Here is a 16,378-nt window from a genome sequence, read left to right as displayed (position 1 = left end):
GTGATATGCGTGGCTTCTCACTATGATGCATGGTAGCGGAGAAAATAAGTAGAGAAAAACAGGTGTGAATTTGGATGCACTATGCGTCATTCGGGCCCATAGGATTAAGCTGTTGTTGAACTGTTGTATAAAAGCAGTATCACATGAGAGTGAGTGATGTTGTACTATATATCTTCATGGCTATAATCCCTCTGTGCAGTGCGATGCACAGCCTAGGAAACAGAAATACTGCAAAATAATAATAATAATGCAACTAAACATTATAACGTTATTTCGTCTCGTCTCGTTTTGGTCAACGAAAATGGAGACATTTTAGCAGAGGTTTTATTTTGTAAACCACATTTAGTCTCATTTTTATTCGTCAACAATATTGCATTATATATTTAATTATAGTTATCGTCACATGACCACCATTTACGTTGCGTCTCGTCTCGTTTTCATCACGTGATAAAGGTTCGTTGATGACGATATTTAGTCATACTTTTCATTGACGAAAGCAACACTAAGAACAGCGCTATACAAGTGCAGTCCACTTACCATTAACAATAGCAAGTAATAATAATAGTAATAATAGAACAAAATGCCAGGAGAGTAAACAGACCAATACAAAACAGAAAGAAGTTCTGGAGTTTTTGTGACTCTGTGAAAATGAGCCAGCTAGGTCATGCATCAGTGCTTAGCTTACCAGCTACAATAGTTCCCTAACTAGCCACCACCAAGTTTTTAGAACAACATCTTGCCCTGTACCATTTTCTGTTGTGACCAGATTTTTATGCAGAACAGTTTCACTGCCATGGTCCTCTGCCCTAAAACAGTGGATCGCCCCCTCTGGGTTGGGAGAGAGTGAGAGAGCCCAAGTATGCCAGGGTCTTGTTCACTAGTGAGTGTAAAATGGAGCATGAGATGGATCGGCAGTTTGGCACAGTGTCTGACTCTGCAGAAATGCGGGCGCTGTGCCGGACCGTCGTAGTGAAGAGAGAGCTGGGCCGCAAGGCAAAGTTTTCCATTTACTGGCTCATCTACGTCCCAACCCTCACCTATGGTCATGAGCTCAGGGTAGTGACCGAAAGAATGACATCGCAGATACAAGCAGGTGAAGTGAGTTCCCTCTGTAGGGTGGCTGGGCTCAGCCTTAGAGATAGGCTGAGGAGCTCAGACATCCAGAGGGAGCTTGGAGTAGAGCCGCTGCCCCTTCACGTCGAGAGGGGTCAGCTGAGGTGGTTCAAGCATCTGATCAGGATGCCCTCTGGGTGCCTCCCATCAGAGGTGTTTCAGGCATATCCCACTGGTAGAAGGCCCTGGGGCAGACCCAGAACATGCTGGAGGGATTACATATCTCATCTGGCCTGGAAATGCCTTGGGGTTTCCCAGGAGGAGCTGAAAACATCGCTCAAGCATCGCTGGTGAGAGGGATGTCTTGGGTGCTTTGCTCAGCCTGCTGCCCCCACGACCTGGCCCCAGATAAGCGAATGAAAATGGAAATGGAAAATGGAGTTTCACTTAAACGGAGTGAAATGGAATTAATAAGCTTAGGCTAGAGGGCCTTGATACAGCCAGCAGAACGATGTTTCCTTTATTCAACAAGCTGATGCTCTTGTAGGCTATATATGCTGGTTTGAGTTTGACTGTGTGTGAGAATGTGAATGTGTGTGTGTCTGTGACACCTGGGGTCTTCAGGGTTGTCCTCCTCTATGTCCTCAGTAGCTTCATTATCATCTGTCGGAGCTTGTTCAGGACCAGAGGCTGTGGGAGAAACATCACATTATCCTCCACTCCTTCATACATCAATCCAGTTTAAAAAGTAAAACATATTTTTATTCCCATCTATATCTGTCAACATCTGTGGAACACTTAGTCAATACCAGCAAAAATTACAAGATGCTAAAAGCAGCCGTGCCTCAGTGCTGCAAGCTGCGAGTGTGGCTGAAGACTGTTAGGGCTTTTTCATACCTGTAAGTCCAAACCAAAGTTTGTGTTTTTGTTATATTACATTTGTCGCAATTGGTTTTGGTTTCACACTGCAATTATGCAAGTGCATTAAAGGACTAAACATGACAAATCTACAGTGTATGTCCTGTTGTCTTTATAAAATCATTGGACCAAATGTCAGTTATACATTTGGTCTCCTACTCTCCTGGTGTGCTATTGCAGTTCATTCTGTTCCTTTTTCCAGTTCTACAGACAGCCTGCCAGAACTTCCTGTAACTGGTCTGAAAGTCTAGAACGTAAAAAACAAAACAAAAAAACGTTTTGACACTGGAAACAAACTGTACCATGGTTCAGTTTTATCTGGGCCAGGGTTATACTGTTTGGTCTGGGAGAGGGTTCAAACCTGTTTTATTTTTATTTAACCTTTATTTAAACAGGTAATCTCATTGAGACATAGGGTGTGTTCGAAATCACTCACTACTCACTATATAGTCCACTATATAGTGACTTTGCCACTTTGTAGCGCTGTCCAAATGTACAGCGAGAATTATTATGCCCTATATTGCGCTGAAGGAACGGGCGGACTGTTTGGTACGGAAAAAATAGATACACAGACGAGAGAGAGAAACTCAATTGCTACCTGTTGTACATGTTTTACTTTCGATGATATGTTTGAAGTTTATTTTACTGTTTTTTAGGACAGGTTGCAATCCCCCTGCTCTTTGTCCTCCTGTCTGTCTGCCAGTAAAATGTTAATATGTTTAATAGGAGCAGAGCAGTGCATAACAATACAAACGGCCACAAAGTACTTTGTAATGTTCTTTATTAATTGGGAGAAAATAAACGTACGTTATAACATAATGTATTTATTACATATATGCATGTCAGCATTTGTTATGAATTAAGCCAACATTGATATGTGTTAGTTGTGCAACAGCAATGACGTTATTAACGACACCGACAAAATAACCTGAGTAGTCTCTGAAAGTGTTTTTCATGTTCCAGATGAGTTCACTTTAAAGTCCTCTACATTGAACTCCCTGTATAGTGAAAAGGGAGTAGTGAATGGGTGAATGATTTCGAACACAGCTAATGAGTTTCATTCTCAAGAGTGACCTGGTCAACACAGAAAAGCATACAAAGTTAAAGACAAACCGGACATACATACAAAGACAAAATATAATTAAAAGTAAAAAATTCCAAAGTGGTAGTAATTCTGGTTAGATCAAAAGGGAAAAGTCTTAAAATCCAGACTAAAGGAGCTAGGTGTGAAACAGCCCTTAGTCTTGTTATATCATTGGTAGCAATGCAGTGATATGCTTACCATCCTCAGTTTGGTACAATTCAGAACTGTCTTCCCCTTGCCCGGCAGCAGCAGGGTCAACATCTGTTTCTACACTGCTCCCTGGACTGCACAACAAGAGCAAGACATGTTTTAAATATTTACAACCAGTGCAACAAACACTGGGGACCGACATAAAATGACCCAGTTTAACAACTGTCGCTAACGCTCAAAATTTCCTCCTTCTACTTCATGTTCGAATCATACTAAGAATGGGAGTGATGATGACCTTTGAGGCACCTAAAGCCTTTATGTGAAATAACTGCAAAGGAAGTGCAGTGTTTCACTGATAGTAGCTTAACAAAAAAACGTTGGTGCCACTGGAAATAATATGTGAAAAAAATTAGTACTGTGTCTCAAGTGTCAGAGCAGCAGAGTGGTGATATGACATAACTGTGTTGTCGGAATTAGCATTATTTATATTATACTGAATTTATCAAGACAAAAGGTAAACATAGAGATGATGAGTTTGCATCAGAAGCAAATCAAAAAGGGACGGATTAAAAAACTAGGGGGCTTCTTATGACAGGATGAAATATACTTGTAAAAATCAGAGGAAACTAGAAGTAAAGGCATGTCTCAAATATAAGCCTGTTCCAAATAAAGGCCTGCAGTCGCTTGGTTTTTATCCCATCCAACATACTGACCTTGGTGTGACGATGGCTGTAGGCGGGGCTACCACTTCAGGTGTCAGCGGCTCATCATCCAGTGTCTGAGACGTACAAAGCATGTCGTTGGCGCTGCTGGTGCCTGACACCCCCGTCCCTGGAGCTGCTGCAGCTTCATCTGCCTCATCCAACTCCTCCTGTGTGGTGGAACTGTGTAGGTGGTCGAGCGATGGGGTTTCTGGATCTGTGGGGGTCTTAGCTGGGATGTCACCAGGCTGGGACAAAGCAGAGCTGCAATGGGACACAGAGTGGGAAAACTGAAAAGAATGTGGCCATGTTGGAGGTCCTCAATTCATTTTTTAAAATACATCTAAACCATATTGGTCTTGTGTATAAATTCTACTTGCCTGTAACCATGTTTCTGCAGGCACCACAGATTTTATTGACAGCAGATTTCCATCGTCTGAACTGAAACTGCACGGTGACAGGTGCCGTTCCTGCCCAGCCAACGAGTCACATACCTGTACATGGACTCCCCCAGTGGCCGACTGGTATCAAAGCAGTCAGGGAGAATGATGATGTAATCCTCTGAGGAGGTGGAGGAGGAGCGACTCCTTGCCCCATCTCTCTTCTCCTCTACTTCTTTCTCCTTCTTCTCCTCTGGACCTTTCTCTCTCTGCTTCACCCTGGACTCCACACTGATGTTCTCCATGTGTGACTCCTCACCTTCAACTATGTTAGGATCAACAAAATTACAAAGTTTCACAGATGATACAGAGAATATTTACCATCAAAATTCTGCAACACTGCAATTTCTTAAAACTTTTAAAACTGCTTGGACAAGATTGTGGCTATAAAATGCTGTTTAAAGATCCAATCGGCCTATTTAATAAGTATATGAGTCGCTGCTTCAGTCACAACACAATGGACTGGAAGTCCTCAACTGTGAGCCATTATGAATAGTTCAATATAATTTTGCTTTTTTAAAATCCTGCCATTACCTCTTGATGAATAACATGTCTAAGACAAGACTAGAACCAAACTAGAATTACCACCTCATGGTTGTATGTCTCCGCCAATTGATCAAGCTACAGTTACAGTTTACATTCATGTCTGTCCAGACTCACATGTAGCCATGACAGTGACAATGCTTCAAATATGGATGTTGCTGCAAAAAAAGCTACAAATTAAAATCATGGTTGCTTCACGAATCTTCAACTCGATAGCACATCTGATCTACAATGGATGAGACACCCAAGCTGGACACCCAAGGTTAGTGTCACCAATTCATTATCTGACCAAATGTCTCCCCTTCTGTTCCTGAGTTATGGTGCTAAATAATGGCCAGAAGAGAGTTTTTGCAGAACATTATAATTAGGGGCGTCAATCACCAGTTTCATCATGATACAATATTATATTAGATTCTTTGGACAACAATATCTTATTTTCCGATATTACAAAGTCTGCCACGATATGATTTCGATTCGATCTGATTCAGGGGTCAATATTAGGCGATGTGCCCATTTAACAAAGTCTGTTACAGAAGATGCAGCCTTCTGCTTTTTTGGTTTTTACTTATGGCCATAAAAGATGAAAGCAACACATAATTAAGAACTACAGTAAAGTTCACTTTAAATTGTTTCCATTAACACGAATAAAACAGCAAATGGGATAAGTTAACCTTCAGGGCTTTCTGTCAGAGAGACATTTCTGGAAGAAATCTTTTCATTTTAAACCAAACCATCCTCTTTTTCATAAAACTTCAGGAATATCTGGCTTAAAGCCCTATAGGAAAACTTCTCTAAACAGCCATAAAACACAACAACAACATCATCCAACAACAGTATCCCATTCAGCTCAGTAATTACTGTCAAGCTTTATGGACAAAACAATTGATTTTTGCTTATCACTCATTATTAGCTCAGCATGTTTACATTGCATAAATTAGCCTAGTGCCTAGCGGACATTTTTTCCTCTACTCATAGCTTAACAAATTACATGTAACATTATCATTTCTTGCTCACCGATGGGTTAAGTCACTGTTTCTCCTGACAGAACAGCACAGTTGAATTTCAGCCTGCATGCACGGTTTTTCAGCTGAACATTGTTGAAACAGAGCAGCTAATGTTGCTAAAGAAAGAAGTTAGCAGAGTTTGATGCTCCTCCAGGCAGGTACGTCGTGTTTTATCTCCCAAAATATCTCTTGTTCAAAAGTTGATTTGGCCGCTTGAACTGTTGCACTGATGTTATAAGAAGGATCTCACATTCAGTAATGTTCTGTCTCTGTCAGTAATGCTATTTGACAAACAGCAGCCTCCTGGGCTGAAAAATGAAGCCAACGCGGAATGCCAAAAATTGCAGTTCTAAGAATGAGTCAATCCACATGGACCATGATAAAATGCTCAACTTTACAGCAGAAATTAACATGTTTACAGCCTGGTACAAAATATATATATATAAAAAAAAATTAATTATTAATTTAAAAAAAATTATTATTAGAAAAAATTGTTGTAAAATAATTTCAACATTCATGACAACAATACAGGGGCTGAATTTTTATACAACTCACCCATTTACATTTAATTAAGGCTTAAAATTATGCATATTTATGGACATGGCCACTTGGAGTGACAGGCTTTCTGCAAAGTGTCACTACAGTCCATGGGTCAGATCCACCCCTCGCTCCTCCACAGCTCCACCCTCTCATCAAAAGCACTTCTGGCTCAAAAAATCCAACACGGCGACAGCTGAAATGCCAAACATAAGGCTTCATCCATTGGTGGCTACGTCGATTATTTTATACAGTCAATACATCTGACTTTTTTGAAAGAAAAAGATTTATGGACTAAATTAATTTACAATCCACTGAGAATTGCACAAGGAGCAGCAACAAAACACCTGAAAAAATGCAGGCAGCACTCTGACATTGATAAAAAGGTAAGCTAACATTATCAATTGCTGTGGATGTAATGGCTAACATTACTTTCAGTTGTCTGTCTTTCGTGATGCAATCAGAATAAGAAAGTTCCAGGATTATTGTCGGCAGACAAATTACAAAAAACTGATTAAAACTGATATGCATTCTTAACAAAAGACCAAATCTGATATAACCTTAAATGCGCCTGTTAATGTGTATCTGTAATATATCTGAACAATTACTGAGGATGGACTTAAGTTGTCTAAATACACAAAAGCTGACTATACTATACGTATACTTAACAATGGACTTCAACAAAGGACCACATATCCATAATAACCTTTCATCTGTGCTTCACTGTGGTACGACTGAGTAAAACTGTAGTAGATATAACATCATCCTGCTCAGCTTTGACTGAAAAAAATAAGGTTAACATTAAAGTGATTTACATAGGGGAACGCTGTTTCAGTAAAAGCCCCTTGAGTCTGCAGCTTTCACTCAGACTTACTGAGACTGATCAGTCTGTAGTCAGAATTAACAAGGCTGATTAGCTTAAAATAAGATGAGAGGGCAAAATACAAGTCAACGTTTTTTCACTTCTTTAGTGCTGTAAAAACATTTCCCCTTTTACTGATTTAGTTATCATTACTTCAAATGAACTGCAGACAAAAGATAATGCCCCCTAAACACTACTAAGACTTGTTCAAGTTTTTGCAGCATCCCCTGGAGTCCCCTCCATGTTTACTGCCTACCTAGTTTGCTGCTTCCTGTTTGGTGCTGGAAAGAGCACAACTATTGGTTGCTGACAACGTTGACAATGTTGTATTAACATATTACCACACACCTTTGGTTGTGTGCTCCTGCAGCGTGGAGGACCTGGGCGGAGCAAGGAGAGGGGTCGGTGCAGAGCTGGGGCCGGGTCCTGAGGTCAGGGCCACAGAAAGCGGAGCAGGCAGGGAGACTTTCAACGGGGGAAGGAGAGAAGCTTTCAGCATGGCTGGTGGTTTCAAGGGTTTTTCAGAGGTGCTGGGGCTGCTGTCTGGGCTTTCTTCTGTTGTCACTGTTTTACTCTTCACACAGGAGGAGGAGGAGCCGCCCTGAGCAGCCGGACGCACTACTGGGGGCAAACAGGAAATCCACTGTTTGATACTGTTCTGTAATACTTTTATCTTTCACATGCAGCAGCAGGCAGAGTGAAAATATAATTATTGCCTCGCAGTTACCTCCGCAAACATGTCAGGCTGCAAAAACATGGATGTTGATCTTGAGTTATGGCCAAAATATGTTTTGTGACGTCACACTGACCTTAACCTCTGACCATCAAAAACAAGTAAGTTCATTGTTAAGTCCAACCAGACATATGTGCCAAATTTGAAGAAATTCTTTCAAGGTGTTTTTGTGATACTGCGTTAACGAGAATGTGACTGACAAGGTCACAGTGACCTTGACCTTTCACATTTGGCCACCAAATTGTGATCAGTCCATCCTTGAATCAAAGTGGATGTCTGTGCCACATTTGAAGACATTTTCTCATGGTGTTCTTGAGATATCACCTTGAAGAGAATGGCATGGACGTACAGATGGACAAACCAAAAACATAATGTCTTAGGCCATGGTTATCGCTGGCATGGAGGCATAAAACCTCTGCTGGAGCTGAATATAAAAATAGAATATAGATGTTACACACAATGTCTTTCAACTGATTATCACAACATCAATTAGCCTTCATCATTGGGAGAATATTTAATTGATCAACAGAGCCAAAGGCAACTTTTAAAGACATGCCAAATGTCCAATCATCTCTCACAGAGGTGGACAGCTATATGATAGTACCACATATTTCAGTCACTAAGGCATGTCATAATGTTATCTTAAAAATATGTCATCTGTCCTTTTCCAAATGTCTTTAACAGTACCACAGAAATAAGGAGGCTGAAAATCTTAAACCTCAGACACAACCTGCCTCTGCACCCTTGAAAGTTGGCACAGAGCAAGCACAGAGCAGGCACAGAGTAGTGCCCAGGTCCAACCTCGCGTTTTCCAGGCGGTTAAAGACGTAGCATGTGTACGGCCCCTAAGTCCTCTTAACGTAGCTATACCTTTGCTTGCTAGTTAACCAGTGTTTTGCTGACATTAGCCAACTTTAGATGTGTATACAACGTAATTTGTCTGTGAAGATTTTGACACCAATGCAATGTGTTGAGTATTGCTTTTACAGGTCCACCAGCTACGTCCTTTAACCATTTTCAAATTCTCTTCAACATCAAGAAACCCAGCACATAGCATAACTGGCTAATTATAACAGAAAAGGGAAAAGTTGACTGCCAGGACCAAGCTTGCTCAACTGTTAATGGACCACAGAGCAAAAACGTATCCCTAAAAATGTGTTAAATTCATTTTCCTCATACAATATTTACAAAGCCAATTTCTCCTCAACCCCTAAAACCTTTTTTGTTTAAAACCATGTTCACTTGCTAGTAGTCTTCATCTTCCTGCCTCTGCTGACACATTACCTCAACTTGTAGATCAGCGGCATAGTGTCAAACCACAGGATTGTGTCTTGCATCACCCTGGGTGCACGAGCATCCTCATGCCCATGCAAAAGAGCAAACAACATGCAGACCCACACTGTAAACATCCAGAACTCTACTGGTCAAAGGACTGTTTTAAAAGGACAACTTCAGACTTGTAACAAATTTTAAGCTGCACACAGGTGTCCACATAGGGGTCTGCGTGGACTCTCGCAGACATGGACAGACCACAACAGTTTTGTCACGCAGACCACAGCAGACCCTCCCAGACATGCTGATGAGGAAAGTCTGAATTGGCCTTAACCCCTGCTGACTGACCTTTACCTGTCCCTGGGCGGGACCCTCTCAGAGGGGCGTGGTCCGGGGCCTCCTCCAGAGTCATTGAGCGAATCACAGTCTCACAAACAAACTGAGTCCCGCTGATGTCATCCTCCCCTTCCTCCTGAGCTGGGACTCCGCCCCCCTCTGCTCCAGATCCTGCCCCATGAGGGACATCTGAGAACCAGTAACAGGTAGACAATGTTATGTCTTCTAAACAGACCAGGGAGCTCATTTATCAGTTCCTTGTCATGTGTAGAATAAGAACCGCTGCTGACCATTAGGACCAGCAGTTCCTAGTGGTACATGGGTATAATCGCAGGTAATCTGATTCCTAAATACAAACACACAAACCATCTCTACTGTCAACCATGGAATCCTATTTGATAGATTGTCAGTTATGAAAAGGTGCATTCCAGCTTTTATTTGGAAAACATGGAAATTATTTCTTTCACACTGAAATGATTCCTTTAATGCTCTCCCTTTATTTCATCTTGTTTGTCTGCACCACTGAATGCCTGCTGCTCCATATGAGAGATACAGAGCAGCTGTTAACGACATTCAATTACAATCATTGCACTTTAATAATGAAGTGTCATGTCCCAGAATCATTCATTGTTATTGATTTCATTAATTTCTTACATTAGGATAAAGCATATTTGCATCTTGAGTAGAGCTGGGTATCACTTAAAAAATAACATCACCAGTACCAATACCAGTACCCTTAAAGCCATACGGATTACTGATACCGATACCAATAGAGTACTTCATTCAATACCTTTAATGTCACTTGAGTGGTGTGTAGTGTACTGTAAAACTTTACTTAATAACCTAAGATTTTATTTGCTTACAATCACTGAACTGAACTGGAGTATATTCGGGACAGGTCGTTAATTCCTTTCACACATAACTCTTGCTCAGCAAAGATAGGAAATACCACAAAATTCTTTATGTAAACCAGTATGAATATTATTTTTATAACTATAAGGCTATGGAATAACATATCAATTACAAACCATTCATTTAATCAGTCATACATCCATTTTATGGCAGTAGAGGATTACGGTATGCGGCATACTGACAACACAAAATCTTTACTCTCTGAATACAATATTCACAACTTTGATTAATTCTTATTAAAACCTGTTTTGGTTGATTGGCAGACCCTCATGGACTAAAGGAATATACATAACCGAGGAATGGACACATTCTGACTTTATAGCCCCATTTCCACCTATCACTTTCGGTATGGTACTGTTGGAGCCAAAAGTAAGACGGGGTACCTAGACCCTAGGTCCTTTAAGCGTTTCCACCGCAAACAGTCCTCTTAAATGTAAGCAAGGCTGTTGTTACTCACTGCTCCGTCCAGCACTCACTGTATTTCCTCATCACTGATGACTAAGATTGAAGTCCGCACCTCATTTATCATCCACAGAACGAGGCTGCACTCTGACATTTTCAGAACAATATAGAACAGGCTGCAGTGAGAGTCTCTCTCCATGGGATATTTAAAAATAGTGGGTTTGTGCATTTAGTCCTTCTCAGGCAAGCTCAGGGGTTTAGTGTTGCTGTAGCCCACAGGAACTGCACTCCACAACACTTATTTTCTCAAAGTGAGGATTAGAATATATGGAGTTCACATGATCTGGTTGATATTAATAAATATTTTTAAACGCTAAAGGATCCACTCATTACTAAAAGTGTGTGTCATCCTAAAGAGAGAATAAAAACTAATGGAATGGTCAAAGTTGTTATACTGAAATTTAAGGTGTACTGATGGATTAACTTCTTCACCTCATGCAGTGAATAACATTACAAGTAAATGTTCCACCTTTAAAGTTGCTGGCGGTGGGCCCAGTGAATGAAGTTTTTTTTTCTCTTTTTTTCTCAGTCTACAGCTGCTGCGAGAGGCAGCAAAATATCCTTTCATTTCATACAGTTTACTAATATATGTAAGACTTGTCACGATATGAACAGAGGTCACATAAAACCAGCCACAGCTCAGCCCTGAGCAAGAGTGACTGTCTGCTATTGATCAATCAACGGACTGCAGTAGGGTGAGGGGGGTGACTGTGGGCGACCAAACATGGGGACAGTAAGGAACGGTTCCACTGGTACTATCCACAACTTTTCACAGTGGAAACAGAAAAAATGCGTACTGAATTGAACTGAACCACACCATACCAGAATGCTTGATGGAAATGGGGCTTAAGACTACTTCAGAGGTAGGCAGCCACCACTTTTTTCTTCTCTCTTGTTTTCTGGTAAATTTGAATGAATTATAATTTGGTGCTCATATTTTTTTTAAAATGAATGTTTCGGTGGCTTCTCGAAACTCTAAACTCCTAACTCTGTCAAATACACCACGCTCAACTTCACCAGCCCCCCAACCCAAAAAGCATCAAATGCAGTATCGTTTGACTGGAGATGTTTCAATACTACTTGGTACTGGATTATTTCAGTCATACCTAAGGGCATCAAGTACTGATACCCCGCCCTAGTTGACGACGGGAAAATTATTGTATAGTAGACCAATATGTTGGTGCTTGACTATGAAGATGTCCTTTATTCTCATGTTTCTCACTCCACCTTAAAACCACTGCAGTTCATCATTGTGCTATGCATTTCATCACAGTAGATAAATATCAATGTATCACTATGTACTGTACTATGAAAAAGTATATTGTACCACACCAGCAAAAAGAAGACAGCTACATTCCGTTGTCATTACCAGATGCAACAACATTGCGATGGCTGATAGTGTTTTACCTCGTGAGTCTGTGTGTTTGTCTGTCATCACGGTGAAATGTATTGCAGCCGGCACTACCACAGAAACTGTTTTTTAGTACTTAGGAGAGCGTTTATACGTTTGTCTGTCTGTCTGTGGACAGATTACTGCCAATGTCAATGCAAGATGCTGTCATGAAACTTTACAGGTGTGTAGTTGAAATCACAATAAGGGTCGAGTTCGAAGATGGATTAGGTCTAAGCAAGGGGCTTCAAGTATCTGGGTAGGCATTAAGGAAGGTGATTGTTGGCCCCCCCATTTTACGGCCCTGGCCCATATTCATTTTTAAGTTGTGGATTGTTGTATCACAGCTGGAGTAATCACATCACAAGATGATCTCTCATTTTAATTTGTAAAGGTCTCTACAAAGGTTGGCTCAGTATATCCCTTGTGTTCTCTCACTGTCTGTGATGCTTTTCATCTTCTTCTTTCTTAGTTGCTACAACAGTTGACTCTACATTAAGGATACTAGGCTTTTGTGCTGACCATGTAAGGCATTCTGTGGACCTTTCTGTACATAAATGAGTCTTTTTGTGCCTGAAGAGATGAATGAGGCAGGTAAAATTAATCATTGCTCTTTGTGTATATTTAGTAAATTCTGACTTCCATGTTTATATGGACATTTCCTACACAAACATTTAGAACTTGAGCTCTGCAGACTTTGATGAATGAGGCCTCAGACCATCTCAACTGTTGCTCAGTTCACTTGCACAATTTGGGATTTTCTTTCATTTATGAAATCTGAATAGAAAACTCCTTTACCCATGATGCTATTGATGACTTCAGTCTCTTCCTGGATGAGACCCAAAGAGGGACTGCTCTTGTCCTGCAGGTGTACATCTTGAGGCAGAGGGGACATACATGGGGTCATGTCTGGATGGAGAAAAGATGTCAAAGACTGAACTTAAGTGTGTTTATCGGTCAGGTCCTTCCAGTTACCAACACATCACACTGATACAAGCTTGTTGATTTATAATTACAGTACAGTGGGAGCTGCTACCAAAAAAAAAAGCAGCAGCAACTGTATATTTATCAGTGAAGCATTTTATTGGGCCACTATCCATTTTTCAGTCTACTAAAATACCAGAAATCTGCATCATTGTTGCAAAACAGTGTCAGGATCAGCATTTGAACATAAGCTTTCAATGTCCACAACCAACCACCAACAACTGAAAACCACAACAAGTCTTCTTACCAGCAGGGGTGTTGTTTGGGACACTCTCCAACTCTTGGACGATGTTGATGTCCAACAGCTCAAAAGACAGAAGATCCTAAGAGATCAACAACAGACAGCTAATTAAAATGCCTTCAAGCTGCATTATAGCAAATGTAGGAGGGGGTGCTTCATAGGTTTGACCCATACTTGGGATAAAAGCAAGGATTTCAGCCTCTGCTGTTTGGATGTTGTCCATACTTTTATCTTTCTCTTGTGACTTTCCCAGATTTATGTCTCTGTTTTATTTTACTGTAAAACTGAACATCTTTGGGTTTTGGACTATTCGATAGAAAGAACAAGACATTTGTAGACGGCACCCTGGGCTCTGAAAACTGAAGAAAAAAAGTGATTTTGATATGAAAAAAAAAACCAAATGTGTTCAAATGTTTCCATTAATTTGCACTTAAGCCTACTGCTGGTACTAAATTTGCCACTTCCTGCATGTGCTTCACAATCAATACATTTTAATGTCATGGCAGTGGTCAGCTTTTATTTAAAACCAGAAGTGTTAAGGCACAGTTTTATTATAAAGTATGTTTTATTACATATATAAAATTGAGATGAAACAAAAGATTATTTTTAATCCATTTAGATAAAATCCTCAGTCATTTTGTGCTCATATTTAACAATATGTTCCAAAAAAAATATATTTTTTTGTATTCTTAAATCAAAATCCAATTATGTTTTCTCACTGTAAACTTGAATTACTGCCTTGTGGTTGTATACCTCCGTGCACCAGTCAAGTTGCACTTAGGGGTTGCATCCATGTCTGTGAAAACATGGATGCTTCACACTCATCTAGCCCCACAGCAGCACAGAGGATCTATACAATCAGCAGAGTTTCAAGGAGGACACCCAAGATTAGTGACCACCAAATTGTAATCAGTTCATAGTTCAGTCTATGTCTAATTAATAATTTATGTCAAATTTGAAAAAAATCCCTCAAGGTGTTCTAGATATTGCGTTCATGAGAATCAGTTGGATGCAAGGTCAAAGTGACTTTGACCTTTGACCATCGAAATCTAATCAGTTAATCAATGAGTGCAAGTGAAAGTTTGTGCCAAATTTGAAAAAAATCCTCAAAGTGTTCTTAAGATATTGTGACCTGAACTTTTGACCAGCAACATCTAATCAGTTCATTGTTGAGTTTGTGCCAAATTTGAAGAAGTACCCTCAAAGTGTTCTTGAGATGTCGCAGTCATGAGAATGAGTTAGATGCAAGGTCTGAATTTACTGACTTTAAGTAAGTGGTATCTGCGCATCTCTAGATTATGTGTTAGGCATTTTGCAGAGGACTTCTTCAGCAACTAAATGGAGCACACGATGGACTTCATCTCTCTCACCCTGACAGATACTATCCTGTCGGCATTACACAGTCAGGGCCTCACTGTTTTGACAAGCCCACTCTTAATTGATAAATTTCTTCCTGCCTATCCTGTGTTACTTAGGAATATGTCACACAGCCTTAGTGCAAAGTCTACAGCAGTGTAGTGACTGCAGATTACCTGTGCAGTGAGCAGGTCCACAGATGGGATGTAGTACTCTTCTTGGTCCACTGACATTAACGGTTGCTCTCTGGAAGCTGCACAGGCTTTTCCATCTTTTGCCACTGGGTTCTTACCCTACAGACAAAGTCACACCTTTCAGTTAGATACGGTACATACCTACGTCCACTGTATGTCTCTGTGTGTGTATTTATACATCTAATCACACATTCATTTCTGACACTGTCTCTGTTCCACCATGTGTTTCCTGTTTCATTTGTTCTACCTGTGGTGTGACACAGGGTGACACCAGGATCCCATCAGCCATCATGGGCGCTGGGGCCAGAGGATCGACCACAATGCTGCACCAGACCCTGGGTCCAAACTGCTCTCCAGCATGGGCCAGACGCCAGTGAGAGGTGTAGGAGCCCTCCACCGTGGGAGCGCACAGCGCGACACTCACTATACCAACCTGGACACACAGACATGATTCTGTGGCTCTTCAACATTTCAAGAAAGCAGTGATACACTGTATAATAAAGCACACATGACAACATGGTGCTGACCATATGCATGTGATTCAGTGGTACAAAAAGAGAAAAAAAAACAAGAAAGATGACAAGTTCAGAGTACTTTTCCAAAAACATAAGTGAAAATGAAAACATCCCGCTCACCTGTCCTGGCTGGAGAAAAGGAACAGAAACTTCTCTCCAGCGGTCCCCAGATCCCACCGCCAGGTTTCCCCACATGAACTTCAGCTGCAGGGGGCAAAGAAGGCAAAACAAACAAGGAGTCAAATGACCTTTTTCAGCTTATTATTTGTTTTTCTGGCTGTAACTTTACTCTTGCCAGCTTTTACTACAAAATAAAGGAAGGGGTTATAAAGCATATTTAAAATACATTACAAGCCTGAGCATTCAGTTTTTAGCGTGTATAAGTCATGGTTAAAGCAGTTCTATCCTTTGGAAGGTACAAATATTGGTACTAGGGATGCACCGATCTGATATCTGGATCGAATATCGGCCCAGATATCATCAAAATAGATGGATCGGGTATCGGAAAATGCAACCTATACCTGAGGCGATCCCTTCCCTTTAAATCTATTGTGACGCAAGCTACATCATACGTCATGGAGCAAAGGACAGAATCTGCTGCGTGGAGGTATTTCACACTATTTCAACTGCTGTTGCACAATTGTTTATTTTTGTTAAAAATAAATAGTTCATCATTGCATTAATCTGTTTC

The 16,378-nt window shown here is 40.7% G+C and overlaps 1 protein-coding gene across 6 annotated transcripts in view; it reads right to left on the bottom strand.

Annotated features, from left to right (window-relative positions):
• nbr1b (NBR1 autophagy cargo receptor b) overlaps positions 1 to 16,378 on the bottom strand; it is a 55,996-nt gene that overhangs the window by 12,553 nt on the left and 27,065 nt on the right. The window contains exons 11-21 of one of the 6 annotated variants that reach the window (XM_033644112.2): positions 15,808 to 15,891; positions 15,420 to 15,605; positions 15,155 to 15,271; positions 13,629 to 13,704; positions 13,196 to 13,306; positions 9,646 to 9,822; positions 7,641 to 7,913; positions 4,401 to 4,611; positions 3,919 to 4,170; positions 3,254 to 3,339; positions 1,665 to 1,743 (exon numbers count right to left, since the gene is read on the bottom strand). In XM_033644112.2, coding sequence (XP_033500003.1) covers positions 1,665 to 1,743; positions 3,254 to 3,339; positions 3,919 to 4,170; positions 4,401 to 4,611; positions 7,641 to 7,913; positions 9,646 to 9,822; positions 13,196 to 13,306; positions 13,629 to 13,704; positions 15,155 to 15,271; positions 15,420 to 15,605; positions 15,808 to 15,891 — 1,652 coding nt within the window. The remainder of the gene's footprint in view (positions 1 to 1,664; positions 1,744 to 3,253; positions 3,340 to 3,918; positions 4,171 to 4,400; positions 4,612 to 7,640; positions 7,914 to 9,645; positions 9,823 to 13,195; positions 13,307 to 13,628; positions 13,705 to 15,154; positions 15,272 to 15,419; positions 15,606 to 15,807; positions 15,892 to 16,378) is intronic. The other 5 variants (XM_033644113.2, XM_033644114.2, XM_033644115.2 and 2 more) reach the window with 5 other exon arrangements.

The sequence above is a fragment of the Epinephelus lanceolatus genome, chromosome 18 (assembly GCF_041903045.1).
Source record: "Epinephelus lanceolatus isolate andai-2023 chromosome 18, ASM4190304v1, whole genome shotgun sequence".
NCBI classification, from domain to species: Eukaryota; Metazoa; Chordata; class Actinopteri; order Perciformes; family Serranidae; genus Epinephelus; species Epinephelus lanceolatus.
Note: the sequence above shows the minus strand (reverse complement) of the source record. Positions and strands in the feature narration are given on the sequence as shown.